We start from the raw sequence: 16,238 nt of genomic DNA on the forward strand, positions 1-16,238 counted from the left end.
CATACAGGTTTCTCAAGAGGCAGGTCAGGTGGTCTGGGATTCCCATCTCTTCCAGAATGTTCCACAGTTTATTGTGATCCACACAGTCAAAGGCTTTGGCATAGTCAATGAAGCAGAAATAGATGTTTTTCTGAAACTCTCTTGCTTTCTCCATGATCCAGCGGATGTTGGCAATTTGATCTCTGGTGCCTCTGCCTTTTCTAAAACCTGCTTGAACATCTGGGAGTTCACGGTTTACATACTGCTGAAGCCTGGCTTGGAGAATTTTGAGCATAACTTTACTAGCGTGTGAGATGAGTGCAATTGTGCGGTAGTTTGAGCATTCTTTGGCATTGCCTTTCTTTGGGATTGGAATGAAGACTGACCTCTTCCAGTCCTGTGGCCACTGCTGAGTTTTCCAAATCTGCTGGCATATTGAGTGCAGCACTTTCACAGCATCATCTTTCAAGACTTGAAATAGCTCAACTGGAATTCATTACCGATGTTTAATACACCTTCCTCACCCCGTCAGACCCAATGCCGTCTTCAGCCTTCCTTACGCTTACTGCAGGAGTTACTCAATATTCCCTTGTAGTGTTAGCCCTCTTCTGATGAACATGCCCCATCTCCTCAAGTCAAGTGTAGCTTTTAAAGGATGGAAATCCATCTTCTTGGGCCTCCTAGAGCTCTCAGCGCTGTGTCATGCACTCAGCGGATATGTCAAAGGACATTTCTGGATCAAAGCACTTCCCAGTATCCAGCTGGGACCTCATTCTCACTTTCTCCTTACTACTGAGGGCTTGAGAATTAGTGGACACATTTTTTTTTTTAATTTGTATATTTTTGGGAGTACAGTTGATTAACAATGTTGTGTTAGTTCCAGGTGTACAGCAAGGTGATCCATACCACAGACTCATACCTGTATCTAATCTTTTCCAAATTCTTTTCCCTTTTAGGTTATTACAGAGTCAGTGGAAACTAATGGAAAGAGGCCTGGAGGTGGAAGGGAGTGGGGCAGAGCCACTAGTGTTGCTGGGAAAAGCGTGAATTCACTATGAATCAGATCGGTCAAGACTAGATTCTTGCCTGGAAAATTCCATGAACAGAGGAGACTGCCGGGCTACCGTCCAAAGAATCAGACATGACTTATCACACACACACACCACACGCAGTCCAGATTTCTTCCACTTGTTAGTTATGTCCTAAGGCATCATGGAGAAGATAAATCTGACCTCATGGAGTCTACGTTAGGGTCCATAGTACCTGTTGGTCTGTGGGAGGACTCAGCAAATGTTAAGGCTTCTTCTTTCCATTGATGACATCAAAGAAATGGAAAACATTTACAAATTTTCCTTCCTGTACAGCCATTGTCCCTAGGTTTGGACGATTACCAGCACAATTACCTTTGTGATACCTAAACCGTGTTCATACATATAGCCCAGGTTGAACATGGCTTGTGCGCTGTGGTACTTGTCAGCCGCGATGCTATAGTGTGTGGCTGCTGTTTGATAGTCTTTCTTGGTCCCATAGCCATAGTAATGGTAATCTCCAATTTTCACTCTAGCAAATGCATTGCCTGATAGAAATACCAGAAAGAGAAGAAGAATAACTCAAATGATTCAGGTGTAGTTCCTAGTAACTCAATCTAATGATAATCTATATAGAAAAGGAAAAAAAAATACTTAGAATCCCATAATCAGGATTAGATATGATTTATGGATATAACACACAATACTAGCTGTCTTCATTGTAGGATAATTCCCACAGTATGGTGCAAATGTTCTTAAAGAGTAAAACATTATAAAAATGTTTTTACAGGTACACTGTGCTATACATTTGTTTATTTTTGGCCGTGTCGCGTCTTCACTGCTGCTCGTGGGTGTCCTCGGGGGGCAGAGAGTGGGGGCTTCTCACTGCCATGGCTTCTCAGGGGCTTCGGTGGTCATGGCACACAGGCCCAGCAGTTGCAGCTCGCCGGCTCTAGAGCACAGGCTCAATAGGTGTGGTAGACGGACTTATTTGCCCTGTAGCATGCGAAATCTTTCCGGACCAGAGAGTGAACTCATGTCCCCTGCATTGGCAGGCCGATTCTTATCCACTGAGGCACCAGGGAAGTCCCAGAATATAGCATTATTAATTTTACCTTTTAGATTCATTTTCTGAAGGTAGGTCGACTGGATCCCATCCCTCTTTTCTCAGATTTCACTCTAGAAGAAGCTCTGTTCTCCTGCAGAGCCAGCTTCTCCCCCTTTCTAGTCCCATTAGTCATGCACACACCGTTTTGTATCTTCCATGAACAACATCAAACCTTTCATCCCATTTCTTCATCCCAAGGCATCTCCTTGTCACAATGCCCCACTTCTCGGTTTCCTTCACACTCAGCCTTTCCAAAAGTGTGTTCTATACTCGCTGTCTCGAAAGCTTCTCCTCCCACATGCTCTTCAACCCACCCCAGCCTGGTTTCTGCTCCCGCCCCCACGACACTGCGACTTTCAAGGCGGTTGATAACTTCCATGCAGCCGGAACCCCTGGCCACAGCCCTGTCCTCATCGCACTGGGCCGCTAGGCCACACTGGGGTCCCTGGTCCTAACTGCCCGAGTCCTTTCTCCTCTCGACTGCCCTCGTGCCCCCATGCCTCTGCTGACAAACCCTTGCCTGACTTCGTCCTCCGGCGTCTAAGTGTCGGACTGCCAAGGCCTTGTCCCCGATGTTTCCCTTCCAGCTTCTCTCCCTTCTTGCCTCTCCTCCCCAGCACTCTGCTCTGTCTCAACTGTCTCCACGTCATCTCGTCTGGTTCCACGGCCCTCTGTGTTCACTATTTCTCAGTTTGTATCTACAGTCCTGTCTCTCATAAGCTCCAGATTCTTACAGGTGCCTTCTCGACTTCCCCACCCGGATCTCAAACGTAAGACATCCAGTAGAGCCTCTTCACACCCCATTCCCTCTTCCTCCAAACAAAATCATCAGTTTCTTTCCTCTCTCAGGACCAGCACCCCACTTCTGAGGCCATAAATCTAAGAGAATTTTCCCCAGGTCTTTCCTCTCACTTTTATGATCAAATCTATCAGCAAGTCTTCTTTCTCTAAAACACACCCATTTTTTGCCCTCTCCTCTACCATCTAGTCTCATCCTGGAATATTACAACAGCCAAGATGATTTTTTTCAAGTGTAAAATCGAATCATGGTAAAACCCTCAAGTGCCTTCACTTTGCACTTGGAATAACATCCAGATTCCTGACCTGACCTGTAAGCGATGCCTTGTCTGTTTTCTGCCTCCCTGACTATCCTTATCTCTTGTCACTTTCTTGGTATGTTCTGGCCTTCTTCATATTCCTTCAACACACCGAGCGCATCCTTGCCTCAGGATCCCCGCAGTAAGATTCTTCAAGTCCCTCTGCCTGGCATGTTTGGAGTTCCTCATCCTTCTGACCTCACCGCAAATGTTGCTTCCTGCCTAGCACCTTCTCTGACCACCTTGTCAGACAACAATCCAGTAATTATCTGTCCCATCTCCATGCTTTATTACCTCACAGCACGTATCACTATTATTTTCTTTACTAGTTTATTTTCTCTCCCTCTTTGATGAGAGAAAACTTTGAAGCCCTTGATCACTAATACAGTCCCAGAACGGGACTGGAACCTGATGACTATTTATGGAATGAGTGGATAGACTTGGTAGGGAACTTTTTTAGAAAATGCTTTTCCCAGATGTTAAGTATTTTACAATTTCAATTTCCAAGAAACATGAAAATATTCATGTCGGAGTAGAAAAAATTCACATGACTTTTTAAGATATGAGACTTCAGTCTTTTGAAGGCTAATTAGGGATGACCTCCAAGGGGAACTCTGGGGCCCGTGTTTTCAGTCGCTAGGACTATGTTGATTGGAAAGATGAGGGGATGCTCATGCAGGACATCCACTTCAACTATGCCCAACCCTGATGCACAGTCTAGGCTTACTTGGAAAACCAGAAAGTAACCTTGTGTGATATGGTCCATATTATTAAGGGCTATGGGACTCCTTCTAAGTTTTTCTCCCCATTTGGCCTAAGACAAAGCCTAAAAATTTTTGAAATAGATTCCGTTGGGTTCTGAAGTTCTTTTAACCGTCTGGAATCCTGTACTAAAATGTAAACCACCTTTAGCTTTTTATAAGTATAAGTAATGTCATAAAATTCTTAAGCTGCCAAAAGATATTAGTTGTTAGGGTTTGCTTCCCAGGTACTTCAAAATGTACAGGTAGCTGGGGGCAAGACCTTATAGAAATTATGCCCAAAAGAGGGCCCCAGAGGATCCTGGAGAGGCAAGAGACCCCCTTGAGCTCTAAAGAGAAACCTGCTCCATCTCTAATTTTGACCAAAGCTGCCTTAACCTTTGACCCCAAGATTCCTTCTGCACCATAACCACAAAAGAACAGGCCTCTGCATTTTTGAGCTTTACAAGCAGTAAGCAGGACCCCAGAGGTCTCTAAGAATGAAAGGTTGTGAACAAGCAGATTCTCCAGAGGATTCAGCTCCACCCTACTCAGGGGGACTGACTGGGGGCAGGTGGCAATCCTTACAGGCTCCCAGAGGGTCACTAGACAGGGGGAGGGATTTCCCCTCCAGTTCACCATCTTGATGGTTCAGCAGCCTCGTCACACACAGCAGCTCCTGCAGGTAAGCACCACCAGTGACTGACTGGAAGCCTAACTTCCACCTCTAGATTTCCTCACCTGAGGCAGCCACCAGCGGCTACATCTTCAGGGACACTCATGTCTGACCTCTCTTTTGACACGCGGTCTGACATTTTTATATTGGTGGATTCTGTTTAATATTTATGTCCTCTCGTTTTCAAGGTCTCTTTCCCTTGGTGCAGCTTCTGCAGCATTTTATGGTTGGGATAAACCTGTATTTGCTACAATTGAGCTGATTTGCCATAGATGAGAGATTGCTGGTATTGTTTCCCCACTCCAAACAAGGTCTTCACTGAATTTTAGAAAACATGGGCTTTTCTTTTTTCGGGAATTTCTCACTAAAATCACATGGATGGCTTGCCACTGCAGTAGCAGCTCAGCTGGATCTGAGAAGGCACCAATGATGGCTTTTTCTTCTGCCTCATCAACTGAGAATTGTTTCTTACCCCGTTCACTTCTTGGAGAAAAGGGATGATTTGACCTTAGCAAGAGGTGACTTTAAGAAATTAATTAGAAGTAAAATTGCTCTCTTACTATAAGACAGTTCCTCACATTTCCAAATGCCAATAGTGACAGCTTTGCAGAAGCTCTCTGCTTTTAGTAATATGATTTTAGGGAAAGAATGGAATGAGACACAGTGATGCAAATGCCTCCTGCCACTGCTTCCCCACCACCCTCTCACCTTCCTCGTCACATGTGATCCCTGTAGTGGGGCCTAGGAACTCCAGGAAGGGAAGGGGGTTGGATCTTGCTAATTTTTTTTTTTTTCTGATGCTACCATACTAATCATTATAATAAGGATCTGAAGTTCATGGTAATCTTCAAAGTGATATTTTAAAAGAATAATCAAGCAAGTCTTACAGCCATAAGTAATTTTATCTATAAACTCATTGAAAGATAGATAATATCTCTGATAAGTTAAAAAAAAAAAAACTCAGCAAATGAGTGACTGAAGCCAGACCAAGAAAACTGATTTCTTGAGTAACACTGTCATGTTTCAGACAACATTTTAGGTGCCATGGAGAGAGTGCCATGGAAAAATTCCTGCCATATGCTAAACTGGGACCTTGAGAATAACAAAAGAAATTTTTGGAAAAGACCTCCAACCAAAGACTGACCCTATCATCAGTTTGAAATACCATGTGCTAGATATTTTGCACCTTTCTGCCTATGTGCCCAAGAGCTCAGCTGTAGCAAAACAGAGGAATAATAGTGGACAGGGGCCAGGCAGTGCTCACTTTTATCTAATTTCGGATACCTTGAATGGCAGCTCGATTCCATAGGAGAAGTGCCATTGGATACATCTTCTCTTTTTCAAGAATTTTAGCCTTTTCTTAAAAAAAAGAATAAAAAGGAGACATTCCATTAGGAAGGCTTATGATGCCCCTGTAGTAAAGTCAAGTATGCATATGTATGAATAGGGAATTGCAGAGAATTTTAACTTATCTTACTAGATTCCAAAATGAATGCTGAGTTGCTTTGAGCTACTTCATACCCCATTTCTGCAAGCAGTGCATACTGAACAAGAGAAGAATCTATATCACCATTCTTATAAGCAAAGTATGCTGTCAGGAATTTCTCAGCCCAGTGGCCTAGTTCACAGACACCTTTGTAAAGCTGTGTTTGGAAAGAAAAATCAAGCAGGCTAGTTAGCCAATACATGTCATTCCACGCAAATGGTAACTGACATCAGTCTTTAGTTCCTCCTGGCTGGTCAGGCCAGGATTTTTGGTCTGAAACATGGCTTTTGAAAATTATTTAGGGTGAGGAGTTCATACCTTTCATAGGCACAAAGATTATAAGTGTGTATTTTATTTGTCTTGAGCTTAAAGTTCCTGGGGCTTATTTTAAATTTGCATAATAAACTTTTCTGACTTGGAGGCTATTCGGCAGGACAAGAATGTACCAACTTCTGTTTTTGTTTTTTTAAGGGCCTTACTGGGCACTGCTGCCCTGTGAGGGCAGCTGATGTGGAAAAGAGAGAACGAGGGGAAGACAGCGCCTGAGGGTGCAGGTGACAGGACGGTGCGGGAGCTGTGCAGAGCGGTCTGGGGACAACTGTCAACTGAGCTGAACAGCGCTTACGTAACCAAAAGAGGTTAGCCATACATAATTCATTAGGAAGTTGGCAAAGGAGCAAATCTAAAGATAGATTATTAGCTGGCAGCTTTTGGAACGAATTTCAGAGGGGTCAGATTACAACATGGAGGTATTTATACTGGTGCAGGGGAAGTGTTTGATAAATCGATGAAGGACAGTAAGATCCTAAAAGCACTCTTTTGAAAACTGCACCACTATCCCAGGTTAAAAGGATTCACTTTCTTAGGTATCATCCAAATCATCAAAAAAATAAAACCTCAGGACCTTGCTTTCCGGGAAGAAGCAGGCTACATTTTCTAGGCTAAATCAAGCCTTTCATTTCCCAAGTTGCAACTCCCAATCCCACTAGAAGTGCCAAGTTGCCCTGGCGATTTGACTGAAGACTGAAACAGAGCTCCCTGACTGAATTCTGAGGAGAGCACTGAACTTGATGAAAAGTCAAATGCAAGGGAGAGGAAGGATCGTTTCTCTGCCTCCCTTTCCTAGGCTGAGTTACATCACTGCTCTTCCTCTCTGGCAAATGTCAGTATTCACATTGTCAGCTGGAAGAAATAAGATAATATGTATAAAATCAAAGGCACCACAATTTCAGGACAGTATCACTTCCTCTGTGTGACAAATGAAAAGCACTTCCAAAACAGCTCTTGATTTACCTCCACAGCGGTTCTGCACGATCGCAACACTCCTGTTCCTGTGGCGTACATCTCGGCCAGGTAATAAATAGCTCGGGGCTGCCCACTCTGAGAGGCCAAGTAAAAATATTTGAAGGCAAGTTTATAATCCTTCCATACTCCAGAGCCAGCTGAAAAATTAAAATCATTTTGAGCCACCCCTTACATTATTTTTTTACATTATAATCTATGCATGTAATGTTCATAGTGATTCCTGCTATTTTAAATAGGTTCAGAAGAGTCAGGCAAAAGTCAAGCTACTCTTGATTCACTATTTGGAGGGGCGGGGTGGAGTTGAGTTAGATTAGAAGAGTGTGGAAATGAATGTTCTCTGCGCATTCAGCGAACTGAAGGGGAAGGACTGTCTCACTTCAGTTCAGTTCAGTTCAGTCGCTCGGTTGGGTCCGACTCTTTGCAACCCCATGAATCACAGCACCCCAGGCCTCCCTGTCCATCACCAACTCCCGGAGTTCACTCAAGCTCATGTCCTTCGAGTCGGTGATGCCATCCAGCCATCTCATTCTCTGTTGTCCCCTTCTCCTCCCGCCCCCAATCCCTCCCAGCATCAGAGTCTTTTCCAGTGAGTCAACTCGTCGCATGAAGTGGCCAAAGTATTGGAGCTTCAGCCTCAGCATCAGTCCTTCCAATGAACACCCAGGATTGATTTCCTTTAGAATGGACTGGTTGGATCTCCTTGCATTACAAGGGACTCTCAAGAGTCTTCTCCAACACCACAGTTTAAAAGCATCAATTCTTCGGCGATCAGCTTTCTTCACAGTCCAACTCTCACATCCATACATGACCACTGGAAAAACCATAGCCTTGACTAGACAGACCTTTGTTGGCAAAGTAATGTCTCTGCTTTTTAATATGCTATCTAGGTTGGTCATAACTTTCCTTCCAAGGAGTAGCGTCTTTTAATTTCCTGGCTGCAATCTAGTCTCAGGAAAATATCTCCTCAATATGGCACATATTGTTAGTGAAGTTAATGGGAAGGAGACCAAGCGGTAGTCTCTGAGGACCAGAAACCGCTCCATGATGTGTGCTGCCATCACTGTCATCCTTCCACACCAGGGCCAGTATAGCTCCGCCCAGACATAACCATGGAGTTTGGGGCAGGCAACTCCCAGCTCCAAGGGGCCCAGCTCAGACTCAGCTCATGCCTGGAGCAAGGAGAGGTATTTGGAGCTGGTGCAGAGAGTCAGCTACTGCCAGAAGCTGGGGTTCTTGTTGGGGTTCTCCTGTTACTGCTTTGGCAACTTGGGGCACATCCTTTGCAAGAGGAAGGGCTTTCTTCAGGTGGTTCTGAGATTGCCTCCCAGCTCTTACATTTCTTAGCCTTCAGAAGCAGCGCCATATTGCTGCTGAGAGCAGTGGCTCTGCCGGTAGATCATTTGGGTTAGAATCCCAGATCCACTGAGTGTGTGATCATGTGACCTCGTGTGAGACTTGTGGCCTCAATACGGCTCGGTTTGCTCATCTATAAACTGTGGGATACCCCACAAGATGTGTTGAGAGGACTAAATGAGTAAAAGCATATCAAGACTTAAACATCAGCCATAACTATTACCCTAATTTTAGAAGCTTGAGGAAGCTGGGACTGGGACTTGGAATAAACTAGAAGGACAGGCTATCTCAGGCAGCCTTCCAAGATGTACAGAACAGACTCTGAGGCTGGACTATTGTGGAAAATGCCAGCTGACCTCTAGGCCAGATCTGGCTTCGTGATGATGCATCTGCTCCTGCCCTTGCTCCACCCCTGATGGGACCGACTGAGACCAGAATACTCAGATATATTTGGATCTCTTGGTATGTGTCTTGGCCAATCTCTTTCTCAGTCCTTACAAAAATGATTACAAATCTTCAAGGCTTTCTGAGATCACCTACCTCAATCACTCCACCTTTGTTCTCAGATAGTGACTGTACCTCTGAGCTCACTAAAGGAACCCTGCGTTATCTTTCCTCACTTGCCTCTCTCCCCGGATTTACAACTGCACCATTTGTTTCATCATCTCTCCAGTTTTTGAGGATGAGAAATCCCTCCTCTTTATCAAAGCTAGTGAGGCTCCCTGGACCTGATCAGATACTTGCAGATTCACCACTGGTCAGGTAAGATCAGAAGTGCCACCTAAATTTTTCCAGAACCTCTTCATCAATTATCCCATCTCCCCAGTGACACATTAACCCTCTCCATTGGCTGAATCGCTTTCATTTTTCTGCAAAAAATTGTGCTCAGGTCTCTCACATCTTGAAAACAACTCTCTCTGGATTCTTGGTCTCCCTCGTGCTAGTATCTCATCCCTCTCCTCCATTTAAAGGCACGCTACTTCCAAGCGTATTCGGACCCATCTGCCTCGATGGACTCCTCAGCCCATGCATCTGCCTTCCCTCTCACCCAGTTCGATGACCTCACAAACGTCCTCCTTACTGATAAGTTCCACAGACACTTTGCCCTTTTTCTTCAAAAAGTGAGAACCAGGCTTTTCACTGAATTTCAGGGGAGTATCCTTCATTTGCTCTTTCTCGAGATTTCTGCCCCTTGTCCTCCTTAAGATAACCTCCTCCCCCCATCCCTCTGACTGTGTATTTTCAGTCTTCCTGTGATGACTCTTTCTTCGCCCATATTTTCAGTATGGTACCAAGGATCACCAGATTTCTTACAGTGGCCTACCACTCCTTTCTCTTGCACTCTCTCTCCGTTCCCTTTGGAAGCTCGGCTACTCTTAACTAACGCCTATATGTTGATGCCACCCAAATCTCTCAAGTTTGACCTTTCTTGTGAGTTTCATACTTGCTCAAACTTGGCTTTTTAAGGTGAACTTTCTGGTTGTACCTCATTGCCCCCTCCCCCAGATAGTGTACTTTTCCTTGTCTTCTTCAAATTCCTCCTCAAAATGCTGCCTGATTGTTCTGTCTAAACCATCCACACCAACCCTTTGATTTGTGTTAAAAAAGGAGCAGAATTAGTGATGCATTTGTCATCCTAAGTAAAGCAGCCACATGGATAGTACTTACAGTAGTACATGAAGCCTAACTGAAACTGTGCATTGGGCCATCCCTTCTCTGCAGCTTTCTGAAAGTATTTAAGTGCTTCTGCATAATTCTGCAAGATAATTACACTTTGTTACTCAAAGGTACATGCATAACTCCATGGTAACAATTGCCTTCCACTTTTTTAAAGAGTGTAGTTAGTGCCCTATGTGATTTAAGCTAATTAAAATTGTATCAGAAGTATTATACATTTTATTTCATTATTATATTAGATTCTACTAAGAAATAATTATCTCATTATCATTGTAAATTATGTCTTTTCCTACACTGACAATAGGTTTTGTTAGATATTGGGGGAAGGTCACTCAAAAGACAGAAGTTAAACTAAGAAGACAAATTTATCTATCCAAAAAAAAAAAAATCCTCTTGGGTTAGATGATTTCTAAGGTTACTTAGAATTTATGATTCTAAGATATTAATTAGGGTTGTTATTCTTGTCACAAGCTTACCCTATGTCTCTGGCAAATATTTCACTGGATTATTTTATTTTGAATTATCAGATACGATATCTTGGCGAACCAGGTAATAGAGACTAATTCCTTTAAATTAATCAATGGTCATGAATTTCACCCTAGTCAATTTCTGGAAACATGAAAGATGGTAGAACTGTTTAACTTACCACAGGAACTCCTTTCCCATAAAAGTAAAGAAGGCCGAGCCCATGAAGACCAATTGCACTGCCCTAGAGTGGGTTTAAAAATCGAGGTAGAGTCTTAGGAGAATTCGCCATAAGGAAAAGTATTGCAAAATCATTCACAAAATTTGAAACATGCACAATAGGAGGTGAATTAAGGCAGGTTAACGAGGCAGCTGGCATTATTCTGACTTTCTCTACTTTCTCGTTTCACACTTTCATAGCCCCCTTCTGACCAGAAAAGAGGGAAAAGACAGTCGCATCTTTCCTCCAATCTTCTTTTTCTTACTTTTTTTTTAAATTAGAGAATGATTGCCTTACGACACTGTATCAGTTTCTGCCATACAACAGTGTGAATCAGTTATAAGTATACAAATACCACTCCCTCTTGAACCTCTGTCCCAATCTTTCGTTCAGCATTTCTCTAGGGATTGCTTTGTGTGACCCCATAACAGGCATCGGGCAGAGGTAGGAGGTGAAAGACAAAAGATATTGAGGCAAACCAGACAGCACCAGCCATGTCTGAAGGCAGCCTGACAGGTCCGTGGGCTCTGACCCACTAGGAAGGACCTCTTAATCATGGCAAATGTGGTGAGTCCTACAGTGGAAACAGATGGACGGTGTTGTGGGCACCCCAGAAGAGGGACACTCAACTGCCTGCGGGACTGAGCAGATTGAGTCATTAGAGGTGGTGACGTTTGAGCTGGGTCTTAAAGGATGTGTAGGAATTTTTCAGAAGAGAGAAGTCTATCTAAACACTTGTTACCTGCTTTGGGAAAAGGAGGTTGATGTAAGTGGCCAAATAACATTTTAGAGACTTTGTGGATTTCAATCTAGCCATTGTGGATGGTAAAGTGCTGTTGGTCTATGTTTTTTTATTCAAATTTTACTGTTTATGAGGTTTATAGTATTTCCTCAGGAACTTAAGTTCTGACAGACAACTCTCCAAATTTCTTTTTACTGCCTAAACATATTCATTTCTAATTATTTTTAATAATTTAATAATTGAAACGTAATTATTGCAGATACAGATAGAGTACTCCTCAGTGAGACAGAAATAGCACATAACTAGGGACAGCATAGTTCAACAACTATTTCAAGGTGCTAAACTTTGAACCTAGGTATATTCAAAGGGCCAGCTAGTGTAAGAATTCCTGCTGCTGCTGCTGCTAAGTCACTTCAGTCGTGTCCGACTCTGTGTGACCCCATAGACAGAAGCCCACCAGGGTCCCCCGTCCCTGGGATTCTCCAGGCAAGAACACTGGAGTGGGGTGCCATTTCCTTCTGAGGACAATCTATATGCATTTCAAACAGCTGGTATATGTCTACCTCCCTCTTCTCTCTTCTCCCCTGACTATGTCTACCTGTAGGCCCAGGAGTTTGGGGGTAGTCTGCTCTGGGGGTGAAGCCTAGTGTGAGGCCTGTGGTAAAGTGTTGAATCTATCTCCTTTTAGCTACCCTCATTTATTTATATTTTTACATCTTTTTATGTACACCATTTTCAAAGTCTTTACTAATTTGTTACAATATTGCTTCTCTTGTTTCATGTTTTGTATTTTGGACTTGGGGCTTGTGAGATCTTAGCTCTCCAACCAAGGATTGAACTCGCACCCCCTGCATTGCAAGGAGAAGTCTTAACCACTGGACCACCAGGAAAGTCCCTATCTTCAATTAGATGTTGAGAGAAATGAGAGGGAAGGGAAATGAGAAGAAGGAAAAGGGAAGGAGGCAGAAAGAGAAAGTTATAATACTGGGGACAAATTCCTTTCTTTCTTTAAGAGAATCCCTGGGGAACCAGGGCCTCACTGGATGACTCACCAACCATTTAAGGCCCAGAGTAATGGACATGAGTTTGAGCAAACTCCGGAAGATGGTGAAGAACAGGGAAGCCTGGCGTGCTGCAGTGCATGGGGTCACAGGTCACAAAGAGTCAGACACGACTTAGCGATTAATCAACGGCAGAACCTATTCAGAACGTTCAGATGAAAGCAGCCGACTCAGATGCCCCCAGAGCCATGTAGGTACTGTAGGGCGTACGTAAGCCAGGTTATGCGGGAGAGGTGGAGACCGAGGCAAACCAAGGGCATCTGGACGCCTGGAGGCAGCGGCGCCTCCTCTGCTCTGCTGCGGCCCACTGTCCTCACGTGGAATGGCCACCTCGTGTGCTCAGCTCTTCTCATTTTCCAAGAAAAGCTGGACATCCAGATTTTGATATGAAATTTCCTAATTTTTAAAACTCCTTCCAAGTCGAAAAAAATATATGCGTAGGCAATCCCTCTCCCTATACATAACTTCCACCTTAGGGCTCAGTGCTCTCGCTGAGATGGATTGACTTGAACTTAGGGAGCAGATGCTCACATTAGGGAAATATTTAAGGAGCTCCTGTGAGGAGCTAAGACCACTGCCCTGCTCTCGGGGGAGGGACATGGCCTTCAGACAGGGTAGAAGCGGCGAAGCTCTAGCGGTACACAGAGTGAGCCCGGGCACGGTCAGACGAGGGCGAGGATGGAGTGTGCCAGGGAGGCAGGGAGGGCTTTGTGGAGGCAGAGAGGACTGAGCTCTGCGCTGGGGGATGGGTGTTCAGAAAGATTCTGGGGAGGGAGAGGGGATGACAAAAGTGTGAAGATGGAGCTGGGCCTGGTGTGTCCACGGGTGTGCGAGAGAAAACCAGAAGAATATGGTCCAACTTGGGCCCAGCATCACATCGGATAACTGTTCGTTTCTGAGTAAGATACAAGAAGTCAGAAAGTTCATAGCTTTGAATCGTGGTACTGATATGACTTGGAAACAACTTTAAAAGCAGCAGTTTGAAAAGAAAAACAGTAAAAGAAAATTATGGGGCTTCCCTGGTGGCTCAGTGTGAAGAATCTGCCTGCCAGTGCGGGAGACATGGGTTCGATCCCTGTCTGGGAAGATCCCATATGCCACAGGGCAACTAAGCTCGCGTGCTGCCACTACCGAAGCCCGTGTGCCCGAGAGCCTGTGCTCCACTGTAAGAGGAGCCACCACAATAAGAAGCTCCTGCACCACAGGACAGAGCAGCCCCTGCTCACTGCAACTAGAGAAAAGCCCGAGCAGCAACGAAGACCCAGCACAGCCAAAAGATGATAATACTGAATTTTAAAAAACAGAAGCGTACAAGTGTGCAGGAGTGGGAGACAGAATCTCTTCACTTTGGTAGCGAGCCCAAGGGAGAAATCTAATGAATTGTCCTGGAGATGATAAAGGATTCCATGGTCATGTTTGCCTGATGCCATTCGGAAGAATGACCTTAAATACAACGTTAGATTTCTTCCATAAAGGAGGGTAGCTCAGGCTTAGGACACGAGTAGCTCAGATCACAACTGGTTACACAGCCCTGAACAGCTTGGGGGCTGGGTTAATTTACACACTCAGCTCCCTGGCGTTGTTCCTTTACGCTGACAGATCAGCAGTATTTGCTGACACATTACCCCGCCTCTTTTTCCGTCTGCTCTCCTTGTCATCCTAATCTAATGGTATTCTGGATGACTGTCTTGCTGAGCAACAATTCCGTATAAATTACAAGGGAGAGGGGCCGACTACCAGCCTTCTCAGTAATTTACACCATAATAGCAGCAGTTCCGAGGTGCTAGTCATTTATAAATAGGCTCCTAAAGCAGCGTGTGGGATTTTAAAAGGCACGAACAGTTGAAAATATTCCCCGTTTGAGCACAGCTCTACTGCCAGTGTTGCAGTAAGATGGTGTAAGACAACAAGAGGCTTCCTACCCTGCAGGGATAGAAAGTTTATCAAAGCTGCTCGCCAACGTTAGGATGGTGGGTGTTGCTATGAGGCTGTCTTTTATGCACCAGAGGGGTCTAGGGGAGTCTGCTAAATTTCACCTGGCAGATCCAGCCTCACTGAGCTTAGGAACCAAGGCAGGAGCTTCAGTGGCAAGAGCCGCACTCTGTGATTCCTCTATTTCCCCACAGATCCAATCCATTCCGCCCTGGATATGCTTTGAAATTCACTCCACCTAACGGGCCCCAGACTTAGAAAGATAATAGCTGACACACAGCACGTACTATGCACCAGGCACTGCTTCAAGTATTTTTAATATGAGGCACATAACTATTGACTCATTAAATCCTGAAAACAACAATATGAGGTAAGTATTCTTATATTCCAGAGAAGGCAATGGCAAGCCACTCCAGTACTATTGCCTAGAAAATCCCATGGATGGAGGAGCCTGGTTGGCTGTAGTCCGTGGGGTCGCTAAGGGTCGGATACGACTGAGCGACTTCGCTTTCACTTTTCACTTTCACACATTGGAGAAGGAAATGGCAGCCCACTCCAGTGTTCTTGCCTGGAGAATCCCAGGGACGGGGGAGCCTGGTGGGCTTCCGTCTGTGGGGTCACACAGAGTCGGACACGACTGAAGTGACTTAGGAGCAGCAGCAGCATTCTCATATTCTCATTTTATAAACAGGGAAATTGGGACGTGGAGAGGTTAAGTAACCTGTCTACGGTCACACAGCTAGTCAGCTGAAGGACTGGCCTTCAAACCAGGGATTCTGTCTCCAGAGCTGTGCTCTCAGTCATCTCGTCCTGGCTCTTGGACAGCCTTCTGCCAGAGCCTTAGAGTAAGGTCAGAGGAGAGAAAACTGGGCATCTCTTGGTTATCTTTGTATTCAACTTACTGCAGTTACTGAAGGATTTTCCCTTCCTCTGCCCTCATCTATTTTGTTTCCTGAGCTAGATGACCTCATGTACCACGTGGTGGAGGAGACGCTGAGCTTCTGTCTGGCCTCCAGCTAGGATGCCATCTTCCATTTACCAAGAAGGTGAGGTGGGTCTCTGCCTACCCCAACCTCCTATTTCATTGTCAATGACACTGTTCTTTACCAGGACCCTACACTCCTCCCGGGCCCATTAATCTGACATGGGGCTTTAGAGTTAATGCTTCAGCCCTAGGCTGCATGTTAATACAGGCCAATGTTTTCACGTGTCTACAGGATGGGCTGGGTACATACCTTACTAGCTGCCATAGAAAAGTATTTGAAAGCAGTAGCATTATTTTGTGGTGCTGCAGCATTCCCTTCTAAATACATCTACAAAAAAACACACACAAAAAGATGTAAAAACTAAAGATTTCGAGGGCAACGAA

At 44.7% G+C, this 16,238-nt stretch overlaps 1 protein-coding gene across 3 annotated transcripts in view; it reads right to left on the reverse strand.

Annotated features, from left to right (window-relative positions):
* Positions 1–16,238, reverse strand: part of SEL1L2 (SEL1L2 adaptor subunit of SYVN1 ubiquitin ligase) — a 63,792-nt gene that overhangs the window by 11,773 nt on the left and 35,781 nt on the right. For 2 of the 3 annotated variants that reach the window (XM_088844431.1, XM_055424325.2), the window contains 5 exons: positions 16,105–16,182; positions 11,096–11,158; positions 10,441–10,528; positions 7,408–7,556; positions 5,913–5,987 (listed from right to left, as the gene is read on the reverse strand). In XM_088844431.1, coding sequence (XP_088700557.1) covers positions 5,913–5,987; positions 7,408–7,556; positions 10,441–10,528; positions 11,096–11,158; positions 16,105–16,182 — 453 coding nt within the window. Of the gene's footprint in view, positions 1–1,382; positions 1,556–5,912; positions 5,988–6,105; positions 6,272–7,407; positions 7,557–10,440; positions 10,529–11,095; positions 11,159–16,104; positions 16,183–16,238 lie in introns of all 3 variants that reach the window. The other variant, XM_088844430.1, reaches the window with a different exon arrangement.

This window comes from Moschus berezovskii, chromosome 15 (genome assembly GCF_049115385.1).
Source record: "Moschus berezovskii isolate FMDL1 chromosome 15, NW_MosBer_1.0, whole genome shotgun sequence".
Taxonomy (NCBI): domain Eukaryota; kingdom Metazoa; phylum Chordata; class Mammalia; order Artiodactyla; family Moschidae; genus Moschus; species Moschus berezovskii.